Genomic DNA, 27,117 nt, shown 5'->3' on the forward strand with positions numbered 1-27,117 from the left:
AAAGATAGCTAGGATGAATTGTGGAAAAGTGAGGAGACTATTTTTTACCCCGCATTTCACTTGTCAGACCTCGTTGCATGGAAGAATGACTGTATATGTTTAACACACGCATGCACGCAAGTACGCACGCAAGCACGCACGCACACACACATCCTGAAGAAAAAGGACATGGCCACAAGGATGGATGCAGGTTACAAAAAGAGCGAGATAATGGAATGTTCAGTTTACAAAGAGCGGCTGGCCTGTTCTAAATATATCCTCTTATTTCATACTCTCTGCTGAAAATAAGAGAAAAACAGTACATTGCTGAGAACAAGGACTTGAGCCTGTGTGCAGTGTGTGTCATTGTCACTCATAAATACCAGCGATCTGTGAGGCATAGCGACTGGCTGAGGGTGTTACATAAGGACTAGAGAGGCTTAGTTCAGATTTGTGTCCTCTTCATTTCGATCCTCACACTGACATCTGCCTGTAGCTGTACGTGACGACCCACACTCTGGACTGAATCACAGGATGCACATACAAAGCAAACAATCATGTGGAATTCTACATATCACAAACTGTAACTGCTCACATTCCCTCACATCCCACCACAAATTATCAATACTTAAGCATTTTACCTGTATGGCTGGTGCGGCAACTTCCTACTCAACAAGGCATGTTGTAGAGTTAAGAGATATAATGTGTATTTTAAACTTAATACCTTTCAGGGTTTGAGCTGATATCTGAATACAGTAGTAACAAGTCAGCAAGGATTTCAGGATATATATATTGATGTTGCTCACAAATTATTTATTATGTATTATATGAAATTATGTCTGTTAAAGCTACAACTGTGTGTGTAGAATTTGAAAATGTCCAACTTTGGGGCATCCAAGTGGTGATGAACTGTGACAGCAAGGTAAACTACAACATCATACACACTACCAATCTACTGAATCTGATGCAGGGAAACTCAGAGCATCGGGCTGAAAGCAATAAATACACTGAACCAATTCACCTGGGATTGGCTCATTTTTCTACAAACTGAAACTTTGGTCATCCGAATAATCAAGAGATCTCACTCGATAACACATATTGATAATAAGAGTACAAGTACACAAGGGTGGAAATAATACATTTGTTTCCCAGAAATTGTGACCTTTGTTTTGCTCTTTTTAACCACAAGACCACTCTTCCACCTAACCCAAATGTGTCTACAACAGTCTACCAAAACGCAGCATTTAAACAAACACTAGGACAAACAGTTTTAGACCAAACCTGCAGTATGCTTTCTATTATCGCAGCAACGAGGTAACTGGTCCAGCTCTATTAAAATGATTACCCCATGGCCACAATTATTTGTTATGCATTGTCAGTAAAAATGAGGCGATTGAGAAACCCTTTCTAAACTTATGGAGATGAATGAATCACACTTAAGGGAGAGAGTGCTGCATGTGTTTGCAAAAAGATGCGAAAGGCGGAGGAGCTCGCTGTAGCATAGAGAGAAAAAGAAAGAGAGCATAGTGGCAGCATTGGGTGGTGCTTTACTGAAGGACAGGATCATTAAGACAGAGAGGAATGGAGAAAAAGACGGACACCACCATGAGTCAAAGCAAAGTCCTCCCCGTAGATGGGATATTAAAAGGCTTCAAGCTCATCCCTGGACGAGTGCCTAGGACGGTGTGCCAGCCAGGATAAACGGTCTGGATATGGTCCAGAAACGCTCAATCTATTACGCTAAAATATCTCCCCGTTCACTTGTAGTAACCCGCCCCCCCACTTGTACAAAACATACGAAATAGATTTAATAAATCCCTGCAGGGGAGGTCATTCAAGTCAATGGAATTTTAATGTTGCATGTTTAACATGTATTGAGTACTGAAGTATGAATAAATGCATAATTAATTGAACATGAATATTTTCTAAACACATTAAAGGGTAACACTTTATAATAATGGTACATGAATTATCATAAATTACTGCAATTCACTCATGTAGTACTTCATGAACTGTCAGTAATGTACAATGATAAATAGTATCTCATGCAATACCTAATGCAGGAACAATATGTTAATTAATTATCTTACTTAACATATTGTATTAGTATTTTTCATCATGATTTCTGATTTATTAATGATCTTCATGTCAGGTTATGTGTTATGTGTTTTGACCAGTTTTATGAATATTTTCTGCCTCACTCCCCGGTGCTAAGAGACTTCAGTTGGGATGAGAGTGGACAAAAGCCCCGGGGACACAGCTAGTCCCCAGCCAGCGACTACAGCAACCCAAACCCTAGGGGTTAAATAGGGATATATGTGCCCCCCGGGATTTCTTTTGGAAAAAATGAACCATTAAATGGCACTTTCTGGAGAGTTTTGTGCAAAGAAATGGAGAAATCAAGTCTTACATGATACGTGCAAAAGTGCAAGGTTAAGAGCCTCATTATTGTAGGTATTTCAATCAGGAGAGATATGTTTTCAGATATGCAAATAAGCTCAAATAAAATGTACAATGTAAAGTCTTTGGCGATTAGACTCAATTGCTATACAAATCTTTTGTCTATGAATATATATATATATATATATATATATATATATATATATATATATAGGTTAGAGAACCATCAGATCCCCAGATGGAATCTAGACACTAGAGGTGGCGATGAAGGAGCCCAAAGACCAGACCGAAGGAGGCAGCAGAACGGTCAGCTGAAGTAGATGACCGGAGGTGGAAGGGGAGGTGGAGGGTTGCACTGCAAGGACAGCTTAATAGCAAAGGGGAAACAGATTTTTTAAGCAGGGTTGTGACTCTGTGATTGGCCCTTGCAATTTGTTGTATGATTCAGAGTTGTTTACTAAGAAGGTAAATGCCTCCAACAGCCGATTCCATTTATGATTAAGAGTTAGGTCTGGCTGAAAGAATTCACACTGCGCTACATTAGGGCATGTAGCATTTACATTACTGTTAATCAGTCATCATTTGATTACACATTGTATTACCTTGTTATGATATGAAGAAGTGACCCATACAATGTGCCAAACGTAATCAGTCCCTTGCGGCCTTTTTTTGAGAATGTTGCGCTCCAAAATGCTTGATGTTGCGGGAGCTTTTTGTAAAACATTGCAATAAAAGTTGCAATGTTTTTTGTGTGATTGTTGCACTGAAGTTGCAAGACACAGAGAAAGTTGCAAAAAAAGTTGAGATTTTGTATAGTTTTTTTAAATTAAAAAGAAAACAGAATAAGAATAAGAGAAGAATAAAGAGAATAAAATTTACTCTGGGCTGACTTTTCCTAGGACCTTCCCAAAAAGGCTCAGGATGCTGCAAATGTTGATATAATATGAAAAAAATTATGATTTATTAAATGAATCAAATTTGAACATACTGTATGTGTCACTGGCATGTTGATCTTAACATTGTTAGTTAATTTCCTAACCTGGCCTGGGCTGGGACACACATTCATTCGGTTTGATAAAGTACTTATTGGATTTTAACTTATCGTTGCATTTACAATAACGAGCATAGCTGTCCTCGATTTAGGTCCTGTTATATACGTCTCATGTCCGTTTTTTCCTGCATCCACCGTGTGTGTTTGTATGTGTGTGCACGTCCGTTGCGGGGGGAAAATGTGCAACAGTCCCGCCCACTGCAGAGAGCTGACAAAATTGAAGCAGCAGCCACTTCAGCGACTTTATAGTGAAAAAGCGTTAAAGCGTACAAGGCAGTAGAAGGTCTTCTCAAACTTTTGCGAGCTTCCACATCCTGCGCATATTTAATGTGACATATCTCCAGGAGGCAACTGACTGCAAGCAGCCACATCCGGACACAAACGAGCAGGCTTATGTGCTGGGGCTGATCCCCGGAGGCAAGTTTTATTGTTGCAGGATACTAGGAGAAGACTCATCCCTGATTGGCCCGCCCTGATATTCTTACCCTAATTATAACCAATCCCACTCCTCTTGCCTAAACAAAACACTCATCTTTCCTAAACCTAACCAACACAACCAAAGCAGGCAACAAGCACTAGCCACTCAGGCTGTGGCTCAGTAGTACAGCGGTCGCCTGCCAATCGGAAGGTTGGCAATTTACATTTACATGAGTCTTCCCGTACCATCCTGCAAAAAAATAAATTTGCACCCCGGCCCAATTTAACCACTGCTGAACCCAGCCAGCACAAACCCCAGCGCTAACGGCAATAACATTAAGTCTAATTATCCATCGGGGAGCAGACCATATTAAATTGAGGTGCGCCCAGCCCTCAACCACCGGTGAGGAAAGTCTCCCAGTGGTGGGAAGAACATCAAACCTCTTTTCCCCCGGTGCTAAATAAAAACAATCAAGAGGGGACAGAGACATGTAAATTATACTGTGATGTTATGGTTTTAGCTGCTCGTTAATGTTAGCTTGCTTGCTCACTAGCCGGTCAGCTACCACTACAAATAGAATGTAAGTAATTATGTTGGAAAAACTTTGGCTATTTCATTAGGATGCTATAACATGAATAAACATTTAATGAACGTAACGTGAGTAAAACTTATAAATAGATTAACTCGTCCGTTAAGAGATGCATTTTAATTGGTATTGGTGGTTACAACTCCCATGGTCCCACACAACTTGGAAAACATCAAAAGTCCATGTTCATGGTTTCGTAAAGAGAAAATTACATATTACATGTTTAAGAGAGATCAGACAAAAAACTTTTAATAAACATATACATAGCTTTCTTGTTATGTTGATGCTGTTTATTGTTGCAAACATTGAGTAGAAGACGTATTTGTTATCTTTCATTAAAGAGAATAAAAGATTGTACCATGTTTCCCTGTTGGGGAGACTCGGTGGCTACATTAATTTGGGCTTTGTTCTGGTTCCCTCAGCAGACTTAGGAGCTTCTCCATCTTGGCTACTTCCACTTCTGGACCTTTAGGCTGCTCCTGACCTTTCTTGTACTACACACACACACACACACACACACACACACAAATCTCAGATTATCTTAAGCATACCAAGCACTTAAAGAGACCACAGCCCCAGCAGGCATTCAGTTAAACAGAGAAGAACACAACCCAATCAGACAGAAATAGAAATAGATATAAGGTCAATAGCAGCAGAGTGGTTATATTACTTCATTTTATAATAATTTCTTTCCGCCATACTGTGAAATGTTTTTTGAAAATATGGAAATACTGCCTAAAGTTGCAAAGGGCAAATTTGTTTGTGGTGTGTTATTATCACTGGCACATTAAATACTCCTGCGTGTAGAAGAGTGTTATATCATATGGCTCAATACTGTTCCTGTTCGGCTGCAGGAGGTCATCTTAACTCTGTTAAATTATGTTTACCAGGCCTATCATTATTGAGGCTCATTTACTATTGTAACAGGAGTTTTCCAAACTCAATTGGACTTTGATTAAAGAAGCCTGAAGTTAAAAATAGCTTCACTTGACTTTAATCAGGAAATTAAACATGCAGTTAAGAGGTAACATGCATAAAAACTTGTAGCACTGAACTAATGTAAATGTAGACATTTATACAATGATAGTACAACTTACTGGATATACTGTACAAATATGATAGACATTTACTACTTTCATAAAAACAGAGGTGATTCGTATTTCATATAAACAAAAACTCTACAAAACGCTACTTCTGAATATATTTGACTGTCTTGGTCTTACCAAGACAGCCAACAAACTACTTAAATGTAAAAAGGAAGCAGCACAGTTGATAATACAGACTGCTGGAAGGATGCTTCAAGGTGCTTTCTATGCCCTAAAACCTTTCTTTTTGCACGGCAGATTGTGACTTTGTTAGAACAGGAAAAGCACAGGTGTAACCAATAACATTAATGAGGGCTCGTTACATTCAAGTGTCCCAGTAAGCCATGCTTGTGAGCCAGCATGCACAATACCAGGACCATGGAACTACAACTTCTGAAGGGAATGCCGTGATCATTAGTGTTGTTTTCCTACAATAACATTTGCTTCCTAGGTATTCTGATTGACGATAAACTCTCTTGGAGAGAACAGGTTGGTTTTGTCTGCAATGAGGTCAATAAATCTCTTGGGATCATGAGAAAAATAGAAGTTTGAAAAAGAGTTTGTACACAATTGAGGTTTCTTAACAATATATTCTAGCTTAATTCATCCTTATTTAACATAATGTACTATTGTATGGGCCAGTATGTTTCCTCCGTATCTGTCCAAAATATTGTTGCTACAGAAAAAGTTAATTAGATAAGCAACTTTCTCCAAAGCTGTCAAGTGCACCACTCTTTTTTAAGTTGCAGTAATTTAATATTTTTGATATTAGCATTCTTCAAATCTGTATATTTGTGTTTAAAACGAAATATAAGAATACTGATTTACCTTTCATCCAGTTATCGAGTTATTTTGTTGAGGGAAAATGTACATTATGTTGATTCCTCTAAATTACATCCCATAATGTCTGCTATAAAATGCTGTCTATTCTAATCATTTATTGTGTGTAGTATGTTCACACTGGAAGAATGACAACCTTAGGGAAAGAAAATACTGGGTTCGTACACCATTTCCAAGCACTCCTCAAGTACTTTCAAGGTCCATTTTAAAGCTTTTTACGGCACCTTACACTACCGTAAATAACATACCAAAGTCTATACAAAACGTTGTTTTCAACACTTGTCTTATAAGTGCACCGATCAATTTTGAACAAGCTCTGTGTGCTTACGTGATTGCAAGATAAATGAGGTTGGAAGACGGTAATATTTGCGAACGTGGTAAGGCTTAATGTCATAATAAGTATTTTCTCCACTTGTCTTCTGTTGTAAACATGGCGTTGTATAACTTTGGAAATGTAGATGTAGGCATTTGAGCCATGTCAATAGAAATACTGCTTCTTTTCATAAATCCAAGGAACTTATTGTAGCTGTTTGAGAGCTGTTTGAGATCATGCGTTTCCAGCCCAGGGTAACCTGTTGTTTTAGACCCATTGTTTCAGAATCCGTATGCTGCCTGGCAGAATTTATGACAAATCCTTACACACGGATAGCGCAGAGGTGTAGCAGAAGGTTATACAGCAAGATATAGTTATGTTTTTAAGCCTAAATTAAGGTAACTGGTTGTTTTGGAGTACTTAGACTAACAGTGATTCATGGCCTACGACTGAGAAAAAACAAAGTAATGTCCTGGTGATTAATGTGATTATTGATAGTGTAGTGAATAGCGAAGTGGTCTTGTACGTTTTTTTGTTGTTGCTGAAGACAGTTCAAATCCAGCGTGACAAGGATCATCCTAATTTCTTTCAAAACACATTTTTCTCGTGGTAAAATGTTGTAGTAATGTAGTGCTCAGATATGCAGTCCAGTACAGTTTATATTGAGGTACAACATGCAAAGGCCAGTAAAATAATTATGAATATGTAGCGAATCTGTCGACATGGGTAGCCGTTGATAGGTTTACATGGCATCTGGACAGGCTTGGAAACCAATAGGTGGAAAAACCAGAAGGCACTGTCACTCCCCGATGTAAGTCGAGTACAGATTTGAGTCGCACATTCTCAGATTTAAACGGTTTACGGCATAACGTGTCATACCGAAATTTGTGAAATCAATGAAATAATAAACTTTTCTCATTTCAAACAATAACAGAAGCTGGAAATCATTTCAAAAAACAATGTAGCTATCTATGATTGTTTGATTTCTAACGTTGGCTCAAAACGCCATTCAAGTGACAGCCTTTGTTGTGTTTGATTGCTAGCTTGTAGCTAAGCTAGCAGTGATTTCAAAAACATTTTAGCTATCTATGGTTGTTTGATTGCTAACGTTAGCTCAAAATGCCATTCAATAGACAACCTTGTTGTGTATTGACATTACAGAAGTCTCTCGTTAGCATCTTGTATGCTAATGTTGCAAAGTGGCGCATGCATGACTCAAATCTGCACTCGACTTCCATTGGGGAGTGACAGGCACATAACACTGGGATGCAGGGCCGCCACACCGCAGCAGACTCGCTGTGGCAGGCCATGGTAAAGCTGGTTTTATATTAGACGTTGGGTATTAGTCACATTCAAAAAATCTATTATGTAATTTCTGCATAACACAGCCATATATTGTTTGTACATATTTGGTCCATTATGTGCTGTAGAAAATGCTACATTGTTTATGGAAAATCAATAAAAATTGTTAAACAAAAAAAAAAATCTGTTATGGAGTTTGACCTTCCAATATAAAACCAACTTTACCATGGTACAGGTAAAGGCACTGTTTTTGACGTGATTTATCATAATATTTTGATTGAACAGGTTGCAAAAATCAAATACAAGCATCTTCAAGCATTGTATCCAAAATTCAAGCACTTTTCAAACCGTGTGAAACACAACATCAAAATTCAAGCATTTTCAAGGATTTCCAACATCCGTATGAACCCTGAAAATACCAGTATGCATATTAAAATATATTACATTTTTAAGTGTCCCGTAAGGCAATAAACAATGGAAATACACAGCACAAAAACAGGATGGTGGGTGGTGCTGATGATTTAGACAACAAAAAACAATTTTTAGCTTTAATTTGGTCTTTGTCTGTGCACCTTTTACTAGTAAAGTCAATTCAATTATTGTATACTAACTATTAGTCTCACTTTGCCAGACCTTGGTCTGGCTAGTCCACACAGCATTCCGGGATGGGAGAAAACCGTGCTCTGGTTTAATGGTATTTCTTTAAACTAATCACAATTGTCATGGGGGTGATAAGCTCCACATGGAGCCGCTGCAAAAAAGCCTCGGGAAGGAACTTGTTTTGGTGGAACGTGTATTTTCAAAAGTTCTTTTAGTCGTGCGAGAGAAAACTCAGATTGGACAAATAGTCTAGCAAGCTGTCTCAATTTACTATGCAAAGATCTCAGTAGCAGTTAACCCTAGTCCTCATAAATCCACCGGACTTTAAAATTCCAACACAGAGAAAGCAAAAGGTAACGGACATCAGCGAAAAGACATGCATTCGGCAGAATTTCCTGCAGCACCGGAGCAATCCCGGAAGTGAAAAATTGAGGACATAGACTAACTAATAAACATTAGTAGTAGTTATTTCACAGTATAAGTATGGAAGTGTGACAAAGTGACACACTGAAATGTGACTGGCCCCTCAATACAGTTAAACAAATGAGGGGTAACTTGCTATCTCCTCCTTTGAAGCTTTGAAAATGTATATTTTGGTGTAGCTGTTTTGAAGTTTGAAATGGATACAGCAGGGGGGCTGATCCAGACAGACATCAAATCTTGAAGCAACATAATATCTCTGCCATGATGAATGGCTCAATAAAGCTTCCTTCACAGTGGAGAGAAAGGCTGACTGGACACAACACCGCACCTCAAATTAATAATGTAATAATTCATAATTTATTAATTGAAAAATAATATAATGTACAAAAATGCATCATCTCCTTATATGTTGACCTGAGTTCTAATTCATTTGATAAATTCCTTGCTGTTTGGCTTACCACAGCGGTAAAACACCAGACTTGTTTTGTCCGCATAAAACAAATGTCTACAGATAGGAAGCCCCACCTGTGTTTTAAGGCCCAGAATGGTGTCTGCTTATTTTCTAGCACTCAACATTAACGCAAATGATAACGCATAATACTGCTTTTATATTATAACTGCCTTTTGTGATATGTGGGCTACAAAGAATGAGGCCACTAAAAAAAGAACAGATGAGATAAACACATCCAGTCTCCATACAGAACAGTGTTGTGTTGAACACAGACTGAGGTCATTTGATGCTAGTGGTCATCTAAAGATGGACAGAGATGCATTTGGAGTGTGTGTCTAAAGACACCACAAAACCACAGGCCTCTACAATTCCGTGTGTATAGCATAACAGCAGGCACACCTGACACTACCTCATTGGTAACTGTAGCCCTCAGGCTTATAACTGGGAAATAACTACTCAGTTCAGCACAACGGAGAGCATTTTAGAACATTTTAAAACATACTTTGGCAAGGTACATCCTATAGTAGATTTCTGTTATCTGATACTTATAGTTAGAGTTCTAACATTCGCCCTCTCATTTTGGAAGCTCAAAACAATTAATTAAAAACTATTTGAGGAGTATGGATTACCAGGCCAGTGTGCCAGTGTTTTGGGTATATTAATGGGCCACCATGCCCATTGTGTAAGTTTTAGTGGGCTGCTTACATATAGACATATAACTGATAATATTTGCTGTTGGTGTACGTGCCTGATGCTTTTTTGCCACACAGCGTTCCAAAATGCTCCGAGCACTGTCCGTGGTGCTGAACTGTGCAATTATTTACCAATTGTATGCTTTAGGGCTACAGTCTGAGGTCGCTAATGAGGTACCACTAGATGTGTGTGTGTGTGAGATGAGTGGTTGAATGAGAACCGTTTGTGTGTTGTGCCCAGGCCCCGCATGGCCCATGCTATGTATTATGCACAAAAACGTGAAAATAACTATGTATTACTCTAGTCATTAGAATTTCTTTTAGTTTACATGTACCCATGTGATCAACACAAAGGGATCTAGAGAGGCTGCAGAGCTAACTGTAAGTGGGCCCTGATTAAAGTGTTGTGACTCAGTGTGCTATTAGGTTTCCTCCTGTGTTTAAGTTAAGTACTAAAATATATAAATGTACCGTATATAGGATTTATATATGAATAAAAGCAAACATAAATAGGAACTAACCATTGATTGTTAATGGACTAAAGCGGAATTTTGTTTTACTATATAACTAGAACTTAACTTGCTTTTCTTCAAGATTATTCTCCCCATTATGTCTTGGCAGTTATTGCCAGTTGGACAGCACGAGTGCCAGGGAATATAGGGATACAGAAAACAGGATGATTTGTTTAAAAGATCCATGCAGTTACCATGGGTACCCGGTCACAGTCATGTGATTGGCCTTTTAAACCACTGGGCCACCAGTAATCATGAGTGGGGGACCCAAAATGCAGTGGCAGAAGCTAAGGATAGGTCCAACAATTTAATGAAAAACTCAAAAACGCACAAAAAAGATAAATACAAAATAAAAATACATAAAAATAAAGTCCAAGTAAAAACAGAAAACACAGGAAGACTAACAAAACCGCTATCCAGACAGAAGACAAACACACACAGTACCACTACAATGATCTGACAATGGACAAGGAGAACATCAAGACTAAATGCAGAGGGTAACGAGGTAACAGGAGGCAGGTGAGGGCTGGGAAACAGGTGGAAGACATCAGACAATCACAAGGGTGGGAAAACTAAGGCAGGAAGTAAAACTAAACAAGACGGCACAGAAAACAAGATTATCATAATAGAATAGGAAACATAAACAGAACAGAACATACAGGACATATACAAGAAACTCACAAGAGACCACAAGACAGAAACTACAACAAGAGAGCAACCAAGGACTAAGACATGAAACAAAACATGAACAGGATGAAACAGAACCTACAAAACAAGACCAAAAATAACACAATCACAAGACAAGACAGAAAACCAGGCTAAGAAATTAAGACAGGAAAACAGACTACCACAATAAGACAAAACACCCAACCCATAACAAGAATTATTAGTAAAATTAGTAAAACATAACAATATTTTTTAACAATTTGTTTTCTGTTTCCCCTTCTAGTGATCTTTTCGTGAAGCCTTTTTTAATGGCAAAGAATACTCTGACACTCTGTGGCTAATTGTTGACTGGCCTAAACCAGCATAGGACGAGAAATACTGTATTGGTGATTATTGATGCTCATAATGAGCTGAACGATGTCCTTCATTCCATTGTTATTTGGTGAAAGAATGAATCAATCTGATCTGCTTTCATTGATGTGGCAGTTATAAATAACGCAAAAGGGCAGATGTACTGTAGATTTAGATAAAACACATTCAAGTGCAATGGTAACGATGCAGAACCATAGTGCTGCTTTAAGTAACAGAAGATTTAATCCCTAATTTGCAATGTGGACAAGCTCCATTCGTATGTGCCAGCAGAGCCTCATTATAGAGACAAAGCAGCAAGCGGAGAAACATGAAATGGTAAAGCAGCTGCATTTGAAAAGACAGGTTTTCCTTACCACTTATAGGCAGGCTTAAAATGGAGTGAATTAACTGTGTAATTGAAAGTCCCTCACTGGCAACTTGATAATTCTTACCTTGGGTTTCTTGCGGAGGTTAGGGGAGAGTTTGAAGCTGCTGACATAGCCTCGGTCATCGCCCACTATGACGATAGGATAGATGGGATTAAACTCAATGTGAGTCAGCTTGGTCTTCTTTTTGGCCACCACGGGCTGCTGGCAGATGGCCTCATATTTGTTGATGTTGAGGTCAAAGACATGAACCTGAAAAAGATAAGTGATCAAAAGAATGAATTTGTCATTTATGATATATATATATATATATATATATATATATATATATATATATGAGGTTGGCATTAACAATAACACTGACTGAAGGTTTACATAGAAACCCTATAAAAACGGACACATTTTGATGACCACCATATTTATTTATTATTATTTTATTATTATTTTATGCAGTACGTCTTAAGATTTTGCCTCCAGAGTAAGTAAGTAAAGGCTAAATCTGTTGCGGCAGACTCCCGTTTAATATGTTTGTGTTTGTGTTGTTACTGTGAGACTAGTAGAGCAGAAGCCTCTTAAGGGATGCATCTGACCATCTGGTACAATGAAGGGTGTTCCCTGTAATACAATGAGTGTGCACATCTGTTTGCATTAGCGTATGTATGTGTGTGTTGTCTGTGCTGGCAGCCCCAATACAAAATACTAGGCATCGGTATCCAGAAGGAACCAGATCTCAGATATTCTTCTTTTAGCCTATAAGTGCATTTAGACAATCTGTCAGCGACAAATGATCCCACTAAAAACACCGCCCACTCCTTTTACCAGAAAAATGACTGTGCCCGAGCTTCTGGGGTTCACACCGGCTATGCGTACCAGCACAACAAAAAGCATTGCAGTCATCACTTGCAACCAATTCTCATATGCTACCAGGGTATGACTTTCTGTAACCTTCTGTAATCACTACAGCCTGGATCTGCAGTGGTTTTGCTTTTGAAATATGAGCACTAGTGTAGTAAGTTAGTCATGACTGATTGCACTACACACTGACTACATTTCTAATTCACACAACAACCTAGAGTAGGGATATACTTTACTGTGTTGAAATGATTGTCTAAAATGTATTAAACTTATATTGTATTAGATATTGTAATTTAATTGATTGTAGTATATCAAAATAGCTCAATTATTTAGTCATTTTTTATTATTTAGGTTGATATTGTTGAAGTATCAGATCTGGAATCCTAGCATGTGCAGATGCACGTATACTAACTGATATACGAGGCAGTCCATGTGCAAAAGGTTAAGGAGGATCAGCACAGAGCGCAAATATGGATTTGGAGACTAATCACTGGAGAGTAAGCCTGGACCTCTCATTATTTCATTCTGACGGTTTATTTCCTCAACAGTCAGCTCAGATGGAGATGCAAGGACAGACAGAACGAGAGATATTTGTTTGCACTGCACAACTCAGTGTCATTCTTACACCTCTTGCCAGGCAAGTCATTATCCTAATGAACACATGTACAAATGCATGTACACACACACACACACACACACACACACCATTGTGTCTGTGACATTTTGCAGTGTGGCAGCAGCAGGCCAGGTTTTCATCAACAGAAACGTCAAGGGGCGCACAGCTCATGCTGAGTCACTCAAGCTCTACCAGAAAACAACAAAATGTACTGCAAAGAAACTGCTATCTTGGGGAAGATTATGAAGATTAATCTCATGCTCTGCAACGCATCTGACAATATTCTGCCATTCTTCAAAATGTGACAGCGACCAAATGTCATTCAGCCCTGCCTTGGACTGAATGTACAACCATTACATAGTGGGTCCAGTTAATTCTACACATCTGTCAGTTTACAGATGACATATACACTCATCTCAAAATTTGACATGACATTGAATACTATATAGCTATATGTAATCAGTAGCTCACGTAAACAAAGTCTAAGCTATTTTCGCCCAAGTGCATCCTTAAAATCAGACTGAAATGATAGTTCAGTTTGGAGTTTAGTACACTTAGAAAAAAATGGACCTACTGACCTTGATCAAATCCAATTTAATATTCTTGTCCTTCCTGCTGCTTAGATAGGATATTGTGCTTTTAAAATGTATGCCAACTGATGAGCTTTTAATGAGTTTTTTAATAGCTGTTGAAAGTGGCTTTTGATCCATTTTCAGAGAATAAATTACAATACAGGACTGAAATTGAATCTATTTTATACAGTCTGGGGATTTTATATGCTTTCTAGAAAAGTCAATTAGATTTTTTTTCCGTTCTGTAGGATGTTTACGATTAAATAAACTGCTTGTTTTAGTCTGTGTTAAAGATCAGCTGTATGCATTGCCTGTTATTTATCTGAGTATGTATTATGCCAATGGTGACTGAATTCTGGCATTGGAGAGGACGGACACGCATACACACACACTATCACATAAGGTGTCTCTCAAAGTGCTTAGCTCTCATTTCCTTTTTGTCACTTTCACTCGGCTTTACTTGGCACACTGGACAGGAAATGTGTCAGTCACACAGTACTCTGGACTTCATACCGTGGTACAGATTGTGTGAACACAACAGATGGGGACAGACTGCAGCCCTACTAAGAAAATATGTGGACATAAGCAACACGGCATCCACTGAAAATCCTTTTGGCTGGAATCAATAACCATGAAACCATGTTTGAACAAACTAATTTGCCTGAGGCTATTCTGCATTAATCTGAGGCCTAGCTTTATGGATACAGTATGGGTTTAGTCATCTGTGTCTATAACTATATTATAAGGATAATAATGAAGTGGTTGGCAGGTGGTAGATGGTGCAGCTGTTTATGATTTCTGATTATCTTAAGTACACAGCAGATGTTTGGTGGTGATATAATCCCAGCCTTCAGACAAAGCATCTTATTGGCCCTCATATAGGTCTGAGATGTGTTTTACAGTCAGCCTATATCACATGGAGCCATAAAATGATCTTATATTTTCATGTTATTTTACTATATATTAATATATTGATACAGATCATTAGTAATGTGTCCCTTCTTCTAATCCTAAGGAAAAACAACAGCATGTATGATAAAGTCATTCTATAATGCAATGTAGACATTCAAATCTGCTTTTTCAATTATGTAAAATTCTTAATAAATCTAAACAAAAATCATGCACTATGGTGTTCTGAAGGCCACAACAGGTAATACATTTTATTTATAATTCCCTTTACATTTCAAAAGGAAATCTCAAAGGGCTACAGTTAATAGGGAGTTAAAAACAGTTTCCAGAGTACGATAACAATTGACAAGCAAAAATAAAACACCATAAAACTAAAATTAAAACAGTGACTGTTTAAAAGGCCTTTTGAAATAATAGTGTCTTTAAAAACTTCTTGCTAAAGTCAAGCTGTGGGCTAAAATTATTTTTAATTAAGACTGACTATTACTTACTGTTCCATCTGTAGTGACAGCAGCGAATACAGTGGAGGAGTATGGAGACCAGGCAACATCACCAACAGCTGCATTCAGATCAAAGGTGAACATTGGAGTGCTGAAAAAACACAAAGTCTACCTCGGTCAGACAGGAAATCTGTAACTTTTTATTATATTGTACAAAATCTTATGTGTCATGGTAAATGGTAGACTTTATTTTTATGGTCAAGGCAGTGATACATCTGTGATTTTTTCCAACAAGTTTCCAAGGGTGGAAAATCATCTTTAGACAGATCTTTAATCTGTCCAGACAACGGGTGAATATCAAACAGAAAGGTACTGCACACTGTTTCCTCACATTATTAACTTGTGAAACACCACTGGAAGTAAGATGAAACAGTAAAATATTTCTAGGAATCCAGGCACATGCAAGTCTTCTTCAAATATTAAGGAGGGACGGCGTGTGTAAGCAATATATACAGCATAAGCAAGATTTTTCTATTTCAATAGATTGCAAATTTGGTCGGACAGGACAAACTTACATGCATACATGAAAGCAATTTGCACTCACAGTCTGTAGGTAATTGGTGTTTGATTTACTAAAGTAGAAACTAAATGCATATCCAACACCAGAGATGGTCTTCTAGGCACATTCTACAAGTGAAGTCAAAGACCCTATTCAGTGGTAGAATATGTCTACCATCAGCAAGCCCGGAAAAATAAATCAAAATGTTGCAATGTTGAAATTGGTTAATACTGACATATGTGATGAAAAATGTCAGTGCACATGTATCATTAAGCATACTGAGTGTCAGGATCACACAGTTTCCTATTTTTTCTATGTCTTATTGCCTGTATCAACTTTTGTCTTCCTAAAAGCTCAGTTTTTTGATTCGGCATCTTATAAAAACTTAGTTATGGGTTCTTACCCTGTCTTTACCCTAGTGCACCCACCCCCACAGAGCAGCTTTCAGGCATTTTTCTGTTGTTTGCTAGCAGATGGAATTGACAAGGAGGCATCTTCACGCAATGGAGAGCGATGAATTGTGCATTCACACTTCAACCGCTATCATTGAGATTTCTACAACATACTGGTTATTTACACAAAATTCTTCCTTAAATACAGTTTACTCACAAATATTCACACATTTGGAAAAGAGGGGGAGTAAAACAGGAGTCTGTGCAAAACATACCCTCACAAATTGTAGGAACTTTAATAAACAAATCAGAATGAACAATCAATCACAATCACACGCTTCCCATTACTTGTCCTGGCCTCCCTTAATAATTTTGTGCAGGTTGACCCTCAGATGACAGACAAAATAACATGCACTCTGGCAGGTGAAGAATATGATTAAAATGAGGTGCAAAAGTCTAATAAATCTTTGCCCAGAGTCTTTCAAAAGAGGTCTTTTACAGCAGAATGCATACTGTTATCCATGTGTCAAAGCTATTAGGATAAATTAAGTTTATATCTAGGCTGATTGGCATTTATCAAGTTAACCTTTTGTGTGATAAGAAATTTGATGCAAGTCTTTTCTATTACTACTTCAGCTCATTCAGGACTGACTAATGCCATGTGATAGTTTTATAGGATATATTGGCATCACCAGTCAAACAGAAATAGCAGTTTTCAGCGTAAAGCTTTGACACACTTCTGAACATTGTGGCAAAGTTTGTGAAAAGTTATTCGATCCAGTCATGCCCTCTTCTGGAAACAATATGTCTTGTATCTATGGAATGTCAATCCTTTTTGAAAACCTGTCTCTCATAATCCGAGGACAATTACTATCATTATTTAGTCAAGCTACCTGTGCTGACAAGAAGTCGGAGGCACTGTGGGTTAGTCAAATAAGCAAGGGAAATTATGCTGGGTCCATAATGAGTATAAGAAGATAATAAAAGATTAATATACTATAATATACTGTTATATAATGTAAGGATATTATGAATGGTGATTATCTTGTCTCTTTTTCACTGAATACATTAATAATGTTGCTAACCAAAAAAATATAAATACAGTTTAAAAGTTGCTATTCTGTCACCCCAGCATTTCCTTCCCATGAGAGATACATTACATAATTATCTTCCATCTTCTTCCAGCCAGGTACCTTGAATAACATTATGCTGAAACTAAAATAAAAATTATACTTCGCAGTCAATTGAACTGAAATAACAATAAAAGCTGCAGTTACTGGGAATCTAATTCCATAGAAATGGACAAATAGAAATTAACTTAAATACAATAGCCAGCTGAGTAATTCTTTTTCCTATGTATTTATTTTACATTTCTTCTCCTTTTCCTCCAAATTTGACACAACCAATTCATCATGCACTTTACTTCTTGTCACTGCTTAACTCCCACTGTCGGCTTACAGCCAGCCATTTGTCAAGTGACTTGGCTCAAGTGCAACACATATGGGGCTATAAGCTCCTTCTTCTCATCCAAAGTTAAAGAGTTTCACAGAGACTGTATACTGAGTATTTCTCACCCTCCTCTTCAAATGCACCACAGCCAACCAGTAGGAGTCACTAGTGCAGCAACAAGCACATGATCCCCCAACAGCTTGCCACCAGACAACACTGCCAGCTGTGCTTGGGGACACCCAGTTTAGCTACAGTGTCAGAGATGGAACCCTAGTTGCTGTGATGGTGGGTGAGCACGATTACTCAATAATAATAACAACACCAGGCTATCTGAATGCCACATTTTTCCAAAATGTACTACAACTTAATTGCCATGGACATGGTGTATGTACTTTTTGATATATGAAATAAAATAATGAACTAAATAACTACACAGGAATGAAAATGACATTTGATAATAAAGGAAAACAAAACTTAATACTGTAGAGACTTCTACTAAACTTAGATAAAATATAGACAACATAGAATCATTCCTATAGTTGTGATACAATATACTGTTAGAGTGATGTCATATCTACAGTAGATGCAAGTATTCACTCTTTTGCTTTTCTTACTTGATGGAATGGTCCCAGATCTTGACGGTCCAGTCTGAACTGCAAGAGATGAAAACCTTTGGGTGGAAGTGGTTCCACTTTACAGCATCCACTGCCATTTTGTGGGCATCATAGGTCTCCAGGAACTGGCTTGTGTAGGTCTTGGAGCACTAGGCAATAAAAGCAAAGTGTTGCTTTGGACAAAGTTGTTATATAAACAAGGGCTGCACAAAATGGGGAAATCTAAAATTCTAATTGCAATTGTTTTGACTGATATTGCAATGATATTTTTTGCATTATTATTCTCATTTTCATTTGTTTTTAACCCTGTGCTTTTTGTTACATCTGTAAATCTTGCAGCAAAGTGAATTTCTCAGTGTCCAAAACAAATTTCTCCTTATTAAAATTATCATGGTGTCATTTTGCAATGATCTGTACCAAACAAAGATTTTTTTGTAGAATACGACTAGGCTGGGACATGTAATCTGGTTAGTAAAAATGTGAAAATCAGAGAAAAACGAGGCCTAACAAGACTGACTTGACAAAGTTCCCCCTGGTGCCACAGAATACATCATCCAACTATTTTCACAAGCTGAGTAGTACTGTTCACGACTAGTGAACAGATGAAATATAAAAAAAGGACATGATTTGAGTCGAATTTAAAAAAAAAAGTTTTCTAAAGAAGTCTTAGGAAACTTGGATAGATTATTTGTTTGAGAATGCTTTATGTATCTGGTCACATGCAATTTTCCACTGACTGCTGATGGATGAGTCTTGCTGTGACATTGCTGATTAGAGAGATGCCAGACATCTAATATACGTGAAAGTTTTAACCAAAAGAATAGAGAAGAGAGTAATCCAATCATCGGAGGTTCATAGTAAATTGCCCTATACATTTCCACAATTTGTTTGGGATTGACAGAATAGAGTTTACAAAAGCACCTAAACAACAGCAGAGTTAAATTGCAGGGATAAATTAACTGGACAATCCAGGATTACAAACAGCCACATAGCTTGTGGAGACAGCTGTTGCACTTCCAAGCACTGACAGCTTGATTGAAAAGATTCTTTATTTGTCCTCTCCTTTGGTTTCTGTGCCACTGAACCTTGAAGGGACAAGCAGAACATATTTCTTCACAAATACTGGGTGCTTGTCTGCCCATATGTCTGCAAGGTGGATTAGGTAAATTAGGTGATTTCACAAAAGTGCAGCCACGGTGTAGCATGTATCTAAGCAATCACAAGTAGTAGACTAAAAAGGTTTCAAAAGTGTCTGATCACAATTAAGTCCAATGAGTAGGATAATCAGGGATTTCATTGCATTTCAGATTTTGTTATATTAGAAATTCAAGGATACTTCTTGTCTGCTATGAGAAGATACTGCAAAAATGGTTTTACTGAAAACAAAAGACGTGAATAGACACTTATGGGTGTCTGTATTGAATACTGTTATACACCATGGTGCACAACATTAAATATGGTAATTTTATCTTTTTAAATTTCACCTAATGCAATGGTAAAGCTCTTTTATAATATGTGTGCGCTCTTGCATGTCACCTTAAGGTGCAGCCACTTAAACTCTATCATCTCACTACTGAACATTGTATTCTCTTTATGATAATGTGAGATAGTTTTCCCTCAAGCACTAGGGTTTATAAATAGACATCAGCCAATTTCAGTGACATGTGTATTAGTCAGTGAGCTGTTTTAACAATATTGTGTTATTACATCAATAAAATTGGACATTTATGAGTGTCTTTCTTCCTATCCTATGGAACCTAAGGTAAAAAAGCATGAGAAGGTGGAAGGCCAGCCAAAAACTCAAAACAAATCAGCTGTCTGATGTGGACAGAGACACCCTGTTTAAGGAGACATGCACAAATACAATCTTTGGTTCTTGTTGACTGTCTAAATGAGTGATATCAACAACATGCTTAATGCAATTTTAGGAGTGACCTAGGGGGAGTGATTTTAGGAATGTCATCCAGCCAAAACCAACATAGTAGAATTCTATATACATACCTTGTGTATTTTCCCTTCCTCTGTGCCAACTAAGAAGAGATAGTCGATCTGTTTGTGAAAGTCAAACGTTGTACCACAGGCTGTGGATAAGAGGCGTCAAGCACTTAAATTAGACACGCACTGTTACAGACAGCCTGATGTACCATCAATTTCATAAATTCTGTGTGCATGCACAAGACTGCATGCAGAGTAATGGAGACCTTACTGATGCCAGGTTGCACTGCACCCTCTGGCCCATCAGAGACAGCACCATTTAGTGACAGTCTGATAACGTCTGTAAAGACCAGCTCATTCTGCAAGCATGCAAACACACTGTGATGCAGTGATAGATATACTGTGTAGACATGCAAAATATAAACATAAACAAAAAAAAAACACTTAAACAATTGCAAATGTGAACAAACCCTAACAAAGGCACAGTTATCCGGAGTGCACATAAAACACATGTAATTAGCATCTTGAAAGTTAATATCTATATTTTCATTTTACAGAGATAATATGAGAAGAGAAAAAAATACCTTTAATACTACCATATATTATAGTATAGTATATAGTACAATTTACAGAGATAATATATGTAACTAGAAAGAAATTCCTTGGCTAACCTTGACGAGTGTCCAGGACACAACTCGGCCATCAGACGACACAGAATAGAAATTGTGGTTATTGTCCATGTCATCTTTCTGCCAGCGCACCTGAATAAAAAATAAATGAATAAATCTACTGAAAAAGGGGAAAAACGTTCATGTGCATGATCAAAATATTATTTGACAATGAAGATACATTTATGTGACACCATCACACAAAATTCTCTGTTAGGTTAGAGTATGATAACTCAGGATTGCTGCATGCTTGGTATTAGAGAGTAAATTAGTCCACTTCCAATCCCAACTAACTGTTTGGTTTAGCTCTTAAAATTGCAAAATGTCCAAGTAAACGCATAAATGATGTAATAGTGCAAGGGTAGAGTGACTGGAACTAGACACACACCCTGAATTCCCAACGCCTCTACCTTGTCCCCTCCTCTCACCTGCCAGACGGGGTCTGTGTGCTTGCCAGTCTTTGCTGTACTCTTATACAGCGGTTCCAGTCCCTCCTCTTTCAAGTTGTAGACAGCCACACAGCCGTTATAGAAGCCTACTGCCACCAGGTAGGAATGCTGCTCATGGATGTCGAGGCATAGGATGCCAGAATCTGTGGGGTAAATAAACTCTGGGAAGGCAGAATTCTTCAATGAATAGTAGACAAGCATGCCATGCCCCTGCTTAGTGAAGTCGTCTGGCCGGCAGAGGGATAGAGGAGAGGGGATGGAAGGAAAAATCAGGTCAAAAACCAAATATGCCTCAATAAAAAAGTAACAATTAAATATCTGATAATATTTAGGTCAAATTAAAACAATCTTAAAAATGTTAACATAACTGCACACTCATAAATCCTCATTTTTATCCTCTGTGCTTACATGATCCCATTCCCACAGCAAAAAGGTCCTGGTATTTTTTGTTCCTGTTGAGGGCAAGTATATCAATCAGCCATCTGCCCTTCATGTAACAGCAGAAAGGATAAACAAACATTGAAATACAAACACTGATAAATGAGGTATACCATCAAGGACATCTTTAAAACAATAGACAGTGGGGCAGTTGCAGCTACATAGTTCATGAGCAAACCTACCAGCAGAGGGCAGTGACAGACAGTCTTTTAGCTTTGTCATATTGAAACTTCCACAAAGGGAGAAGGGTGCCCTCTTGGTCCCTGAACTCATCAGAAGCATCCTCAAAGTATTTGAAATCTAAAAGGGTATAGCATGGGGGAAGGGAGAAGTGAGGAAGAGAAGCGAGAATAGCAACTTGAGTATCAAATGGGATTGTAGTTTATTACTGAGTCACTTGACAACTTTACTAGAACATACAGTACCTTGTGCTATGTCATCAAAAGTATTCTGATTGACCATTCGTTCAAAGATCTTGGATGCCTTTCCCACTTTGGAGATGTCATCATTCTGCAACAGAAACAAGACAACATTTTAGATAAACTTTAAACACTGCTATATCTTCATTTAGCTACATTATTAAATTATCATAGAACAACATGAGAACATTAGTATGATGGTACAGCTTTAAGATGAGTCCCAGGAAGTCATATTGTTAACTTTGAAGATACAACACCATGTTTTGATGGCGATTAACAATGTATTGTAAGTCATTGTATGTAACTGGTAACATTAATACCAGATATAACTGGACTAAGATGCAAATATTAGATGCATGTTATATTTAGGAAGCAAAGTTGGTGAGCGCTCAATTTACCTGAATCTCCATCAGCACCATCTTCTTCTTGCTTTTGTCATTATCGTTTTTTGATGCTACAGCTTTCTGCTTCTCTTTATTTTTTTCTTGTTGCTGTAGCTCCTTCACATATGCATCATAGATCTCCCACTGAGAATAGAGTTATAGTCAACTGCTGTGAGGACATCTATTCACTGATGCTCAACAGTGTGAAAAGTCTGGGAATCCAGTACCTGATTAGCAGTATCAGAGAAGTTGCTGCGTGGAGGAGGTTCAGTCTGGCAGCTTCTTTCCTACAGGAAAATAAAAAGGATTCAACTGAAACTAGGCACTAGGCACTAGGCTATGAGTATTGTATTATACACACATCAATATTATGTTTTTCATACCCTCCAATCTTTAAACTTTCCCTTTTAAATGTCAATTATCTCAAATATTGTGTAGAAAATGTCTGTTGAGACAAAACAAAAGATTCTCCTTCTCCTTCCTACCCTCAGTGGGTTATTGAGGGTCTGGGATGCCCTCTCACTAAAGTTGAACTGGTTAGAAACTTTTGGCTCCTTCCTGTCAGTTTTGGATGCAACACTGTCTGGTCTGTCCTCTTCTCCAGCTTCCTCCCCTCCATCCTCAACGGGTGTTGCCTGTTAAAAACCAACAGAGGAGAGTGTTGTAGTCAAACACATTTGCATTATCAAGCATGTGAGAAAATGTTGATCAAAAGGACCGTGTCATGCATTGTTTAAAATGGAGCATATACTGTCCAAAACAAACCGGTGCTCTGATCTTAGTTCATCAAAACATATTTTTACCGGGGTTTCTGGTTTCTCCACATCCGGTTCTGTTCCAGTGTCAACGGTCACAGTCTCTGGACACATTAAAAATATTAAATCATAATCTGACTGTGTAGAAAAAATGAACATGTCCCTCTTTGACATGTAAACTCTGAGCATGTCTTCAATTTTATAAATATTCACATATATTGAAAGTGACACCTTGTGGCACCGAGTATACATTACATCAGAGAAGAAAACAACCTCACAAATCAAATGTTTGAGCACCCCAGGTAAAAATTTGTATTAATGTCACAAAAAATTAGATTTTATTTCCATCATTTACACTTTCAAAATAACAGAAAATAAAAAATTGGCGTCTGCAAAAGTTTGGGCACCCTGCAGAGATTCTAGCATGCACCGCAGCTGAGACCTGACAGCGTCATGGATTGTTCTCAATCATTGTCTGGAAAGACCAGGTGATGTCAATCTTAATGTTTTAAATTCCCAGACTCATCTGACCTTGCCCCAACAATCAGCACCATCGGTTCTTCTAAGCAGTTGTCTAGAAAACTTACACTGAAAATAGTTGATGCTCACAAAGCAGGAGAAGGCTATAAGAAGATAGCAAAGCGTTTTCAGATGCCAATATCCTCTGTTCGGAATGTAGTTAAGAAATGGCAGTCATTAGGGAACCAACAGTGGAAGTTAAAGGAAGATCTGGAAGACCAAGAAAAAATATCAGACAGAACAGCTCGCAGGCATGTGAGGAAAGTAAGTAAAAACCCACGTTTGACTGCAAGATCCATCCAAAAAGACCTGGCAGACACTGGAGTTGTGCTACACCATTCCACTATAAAGAGATACTTGTACAAATATGGTCTTCATGGAAGAGTCATCAGAAGAAAACCTCCTCACCACAAAAATCAGTTTCTGAAGTTTGCAAATGAACATATAGACAAGCCTGATGCATTGTGGAAACAAGTTCTGTGGACCGATGAGGTTAAAATAGAACTTTTTGGCCAGAATGAGCAAAGATACATTTGGAGAAGAAAGGGCACAGAATTTATTGAAAAGAACCTCTGTCCAACTGTTAAGCACGGGGGTGGATCAATCATGCTTTGAGGTTGTATTGCAGCCAGTGGCACAGGGAACATTTCACGAGTAGAAGGAAAAATGGATTCAATAAAATGTCAGCAAATTTTGGACGCTAACTTGATGCCATCTGTGAAAAAGCTGAAGTTAAAGAGAGGATAACTTCTACAAATGGATAATGATCCTAAACACACCTCAAAATTCACAGTGGATTACATCAAGAGGCGTAAACTGAAGGTTTTGCCATGGCCTTCACAATCTCCTGACCTCAAGATAATTGAAAATCTATGGATAGACCATAAAAGAGCAGTGCGTGACAGACAGCCCAGAAATCTCAAAGAACTGGAAGACTTTTGTAAGTAAGAATGGGCAAAGATACCTCAAACAAGAATTTAAAGACTCTTGGCTGGCTACAAGTAGCATTTCCAAGCTGTGATACTTGCCAAAGGGGGCAGTACAAGGTATTAACTCTGCAGGGTGCCCAGACTTTTGCAGACGCCATTTTTTTGTTTTCTGTTATTTTTAAAGCGTAAATGATGGAAATAAAATCTAAATTTTTATGACATATTATATGCAAGTCTTATCTGTCAGTTGATGCCTTTTGAAGATTTTTCCATCTTTTCTTGGCTTCTTTATGCACATTAATACAATTTTTTACCTGGTGTGCCCAAACATTTGAGCCCCACTGTATACACTATGTAACACTGGGTACTGTTATAGAAGAAGCTAATTTATATGTCTTGAATATCTCACAAAGTGTTACTGTGATCTGTAAACAGAATAGTATTGCAGCATGTTTTGCTAACTACCATCAGGGAGACCCTCCTTGGCCCTCAGTCTACGAGCCTCATCAGAGTCTTGATGCAGGAGGCTGCCCTCCAACACAAAGTGAACAGCCATCTGATCCACAACACTGGTTTGCTTGTAGGAACGTTCCTGCGAAACACAATATGCAAGGATGTAAGGAACAGCAAGCAGAGAAACCCGTTAGTTTTGTTTGATTGTGGTTAGGTGAGAAGAAAATCTGTCAATGAATCACATACATGGTTTCAGACACATTTGTTCGGTTTTTAAGTATGGCTAGCTAAGAGGGAAGCAAGAATGTCTGCCCTTCTCATGAAATAATCTTCAATATGAGGTGGCTCCAGTATTGCAGTGATGCATCTATAGTGAGTAATGTAAAGTAAAGTAATGAGGAGTTAAAATGGATTTAACTTTGTTACCTTAAAGCTGTAGCGGACAATATTTTGGGGGGCATATGGGTTGTTTGCAGTAAGAATCCTTGTGGTTTCCTCTTTCAGCTCCTAATGATATAATTAAAACATAAAGAAAAAGACAGAGCACATAACATCACAGGTTACACGTGCCTGACTAATTTGGCAAAGGTATTGTTTGCAAAAAAACAACTAATGACCAAAAGATGATGATGAACTATTCTTGGTGGAAAAAAAGCGTTATGCAACAGAAACAAATTTCCTCAACATAGCCCATGTGGATGTCTTAAACTTGAGCAATGAAGAATTCTTACAGCCTCAGTGAGCTCCAGTTGATCTGGAGGCTTAATAAGTGCTTTCCCAGACCATTCGTCCCATCCATCACCAGTATCCACTCCCTCTTCCTCATCCTGTAAATAATGTTACATACAAATAGATTTGTCTTAGTTAAATTAAAAATGGCATCACTTGTAATAGCACATTTCTCATTGTTCTTCCTACTGCTGCCAAATGCCAAAATTCTGAACTTTAATCAATTTCTGGAATTTTGTCCCGAGTTTGTGATTGGAATTGCACCCACCTTTTTCTTACTTGCAGCTTTGGTTGACTTTGCACCAGGTAAAATTACCTTCTGAACAGTTGAACCCTGTTGGAAAACAAAAGAAAACAAGATTAATGTAATGGACTATACTATATATTAAATACGGTAAAAATACCGTATTTAAATGTGGTAAAATTTACTTAACATAATAGTTCCTAACGTTAACTGTACTGCTTTTACTTTAATTAGTTACTGTGATGTAGCATAAACATGATAATTTTGCTAGCTAAGTTAGCTAGCTAGCTAACGTTAGGTTATTTAACGCTAGCTAGCTAAACAAAGTTGGCATTTACCTTTCTCATTGACGCTGCGACGTTAGGCCCTGGCATTGCGAAAAGAGTGCTATTTAATGACTTGACCAACAAGCTATTTAGCCTTGTCAAAATAGAGCACAACGACACAAAGTAAAAGAAAAGAAGAAACCTTTAAATAAGTAATGTTAGCAACAGAAGACTCGCTTTTCTGCAGCTGACTGGTGCTGTATATAGGTTGCCAAGACAACCAGCCTCCGGTCAGTCAAAAAAGTCAAGATAAGTCCCACCACACGGAGCTCACACGTCGGGCTCTCGAGCTTATAATGTCTGTTTTCCAAGTTGTAAATTACTGTACCTTACATCACCTACATTTTATTTGTGTCAGCCCATGAGAACATGTTACAAGTTTTGAAAGCCAAAAAACGGGGATAAATGG

General features: G+C 38.0%; 1 protein-coding gene across 1 annotated transcript; it reads right to left on the reverse strand.

Annotated features, from left to right (window-relative positions):
* Positions 1–4,477: 4,477 nt before the first annotated feature.
* On the reverse strand, positions 4,478–26,980 carry dnai1.2 (dynein, axonemal, intermediate chain 1, paralog 2). The gene is made up of 20 exons (XM_032512736.1): positions 26,721–26,980; positions 26,407–26,472; positions 26,141–26,236; positions 25,836–25,916; positions 25,422–25,548; positions 23,557–23,612; positions 23,239–23,388; positions 22,981–23,040; positions 22,769–22,897; positions 22,377–22,461; positions 22,134–22,251; positions 21,922–21,965; positions 21,493–21,740; positions 21,068–21,157; positions 20,668–20,755; positions 20,463–20,542; positions 18,462–18,610; positions 15,499–15,598; positions 12,122–12,307; positions 4,478–4,928 (listed from the first exon to the last, which is right to left on the reverse strand). The coding sequence occupies exons 1-20, from the start codon at positions 26,754–26,756 to the stop codon at positions 4,827–4,829; spliced, it is 2,091 nt and encodes a 696-aa protein (XP_032368627.1). The 5' UTR covers positions 26,757–26,980; the 3' UTR covers positions 4,478–4,826.
* Positions 26,981–27,117: the final 137 nt, after the last annotated feature.

Source organism: Etheostoma spectabile, chromosome 4 (genome assembly GCF_008692095.1).
Source record: "Etheostoma spectabile isolate EspeVRDwgs_2016 chromosome 4, UIUC_Espe_1.0, whole genome shotgun sequence".
In the NCBI taxonomy this organism is placed as follows: domain Eukaryota; kingdom Metazoa; phylum Chordata; class Actinopteri; order Perciformes; family Percidae; genus Etheostoma; species Etheostoma spectabile.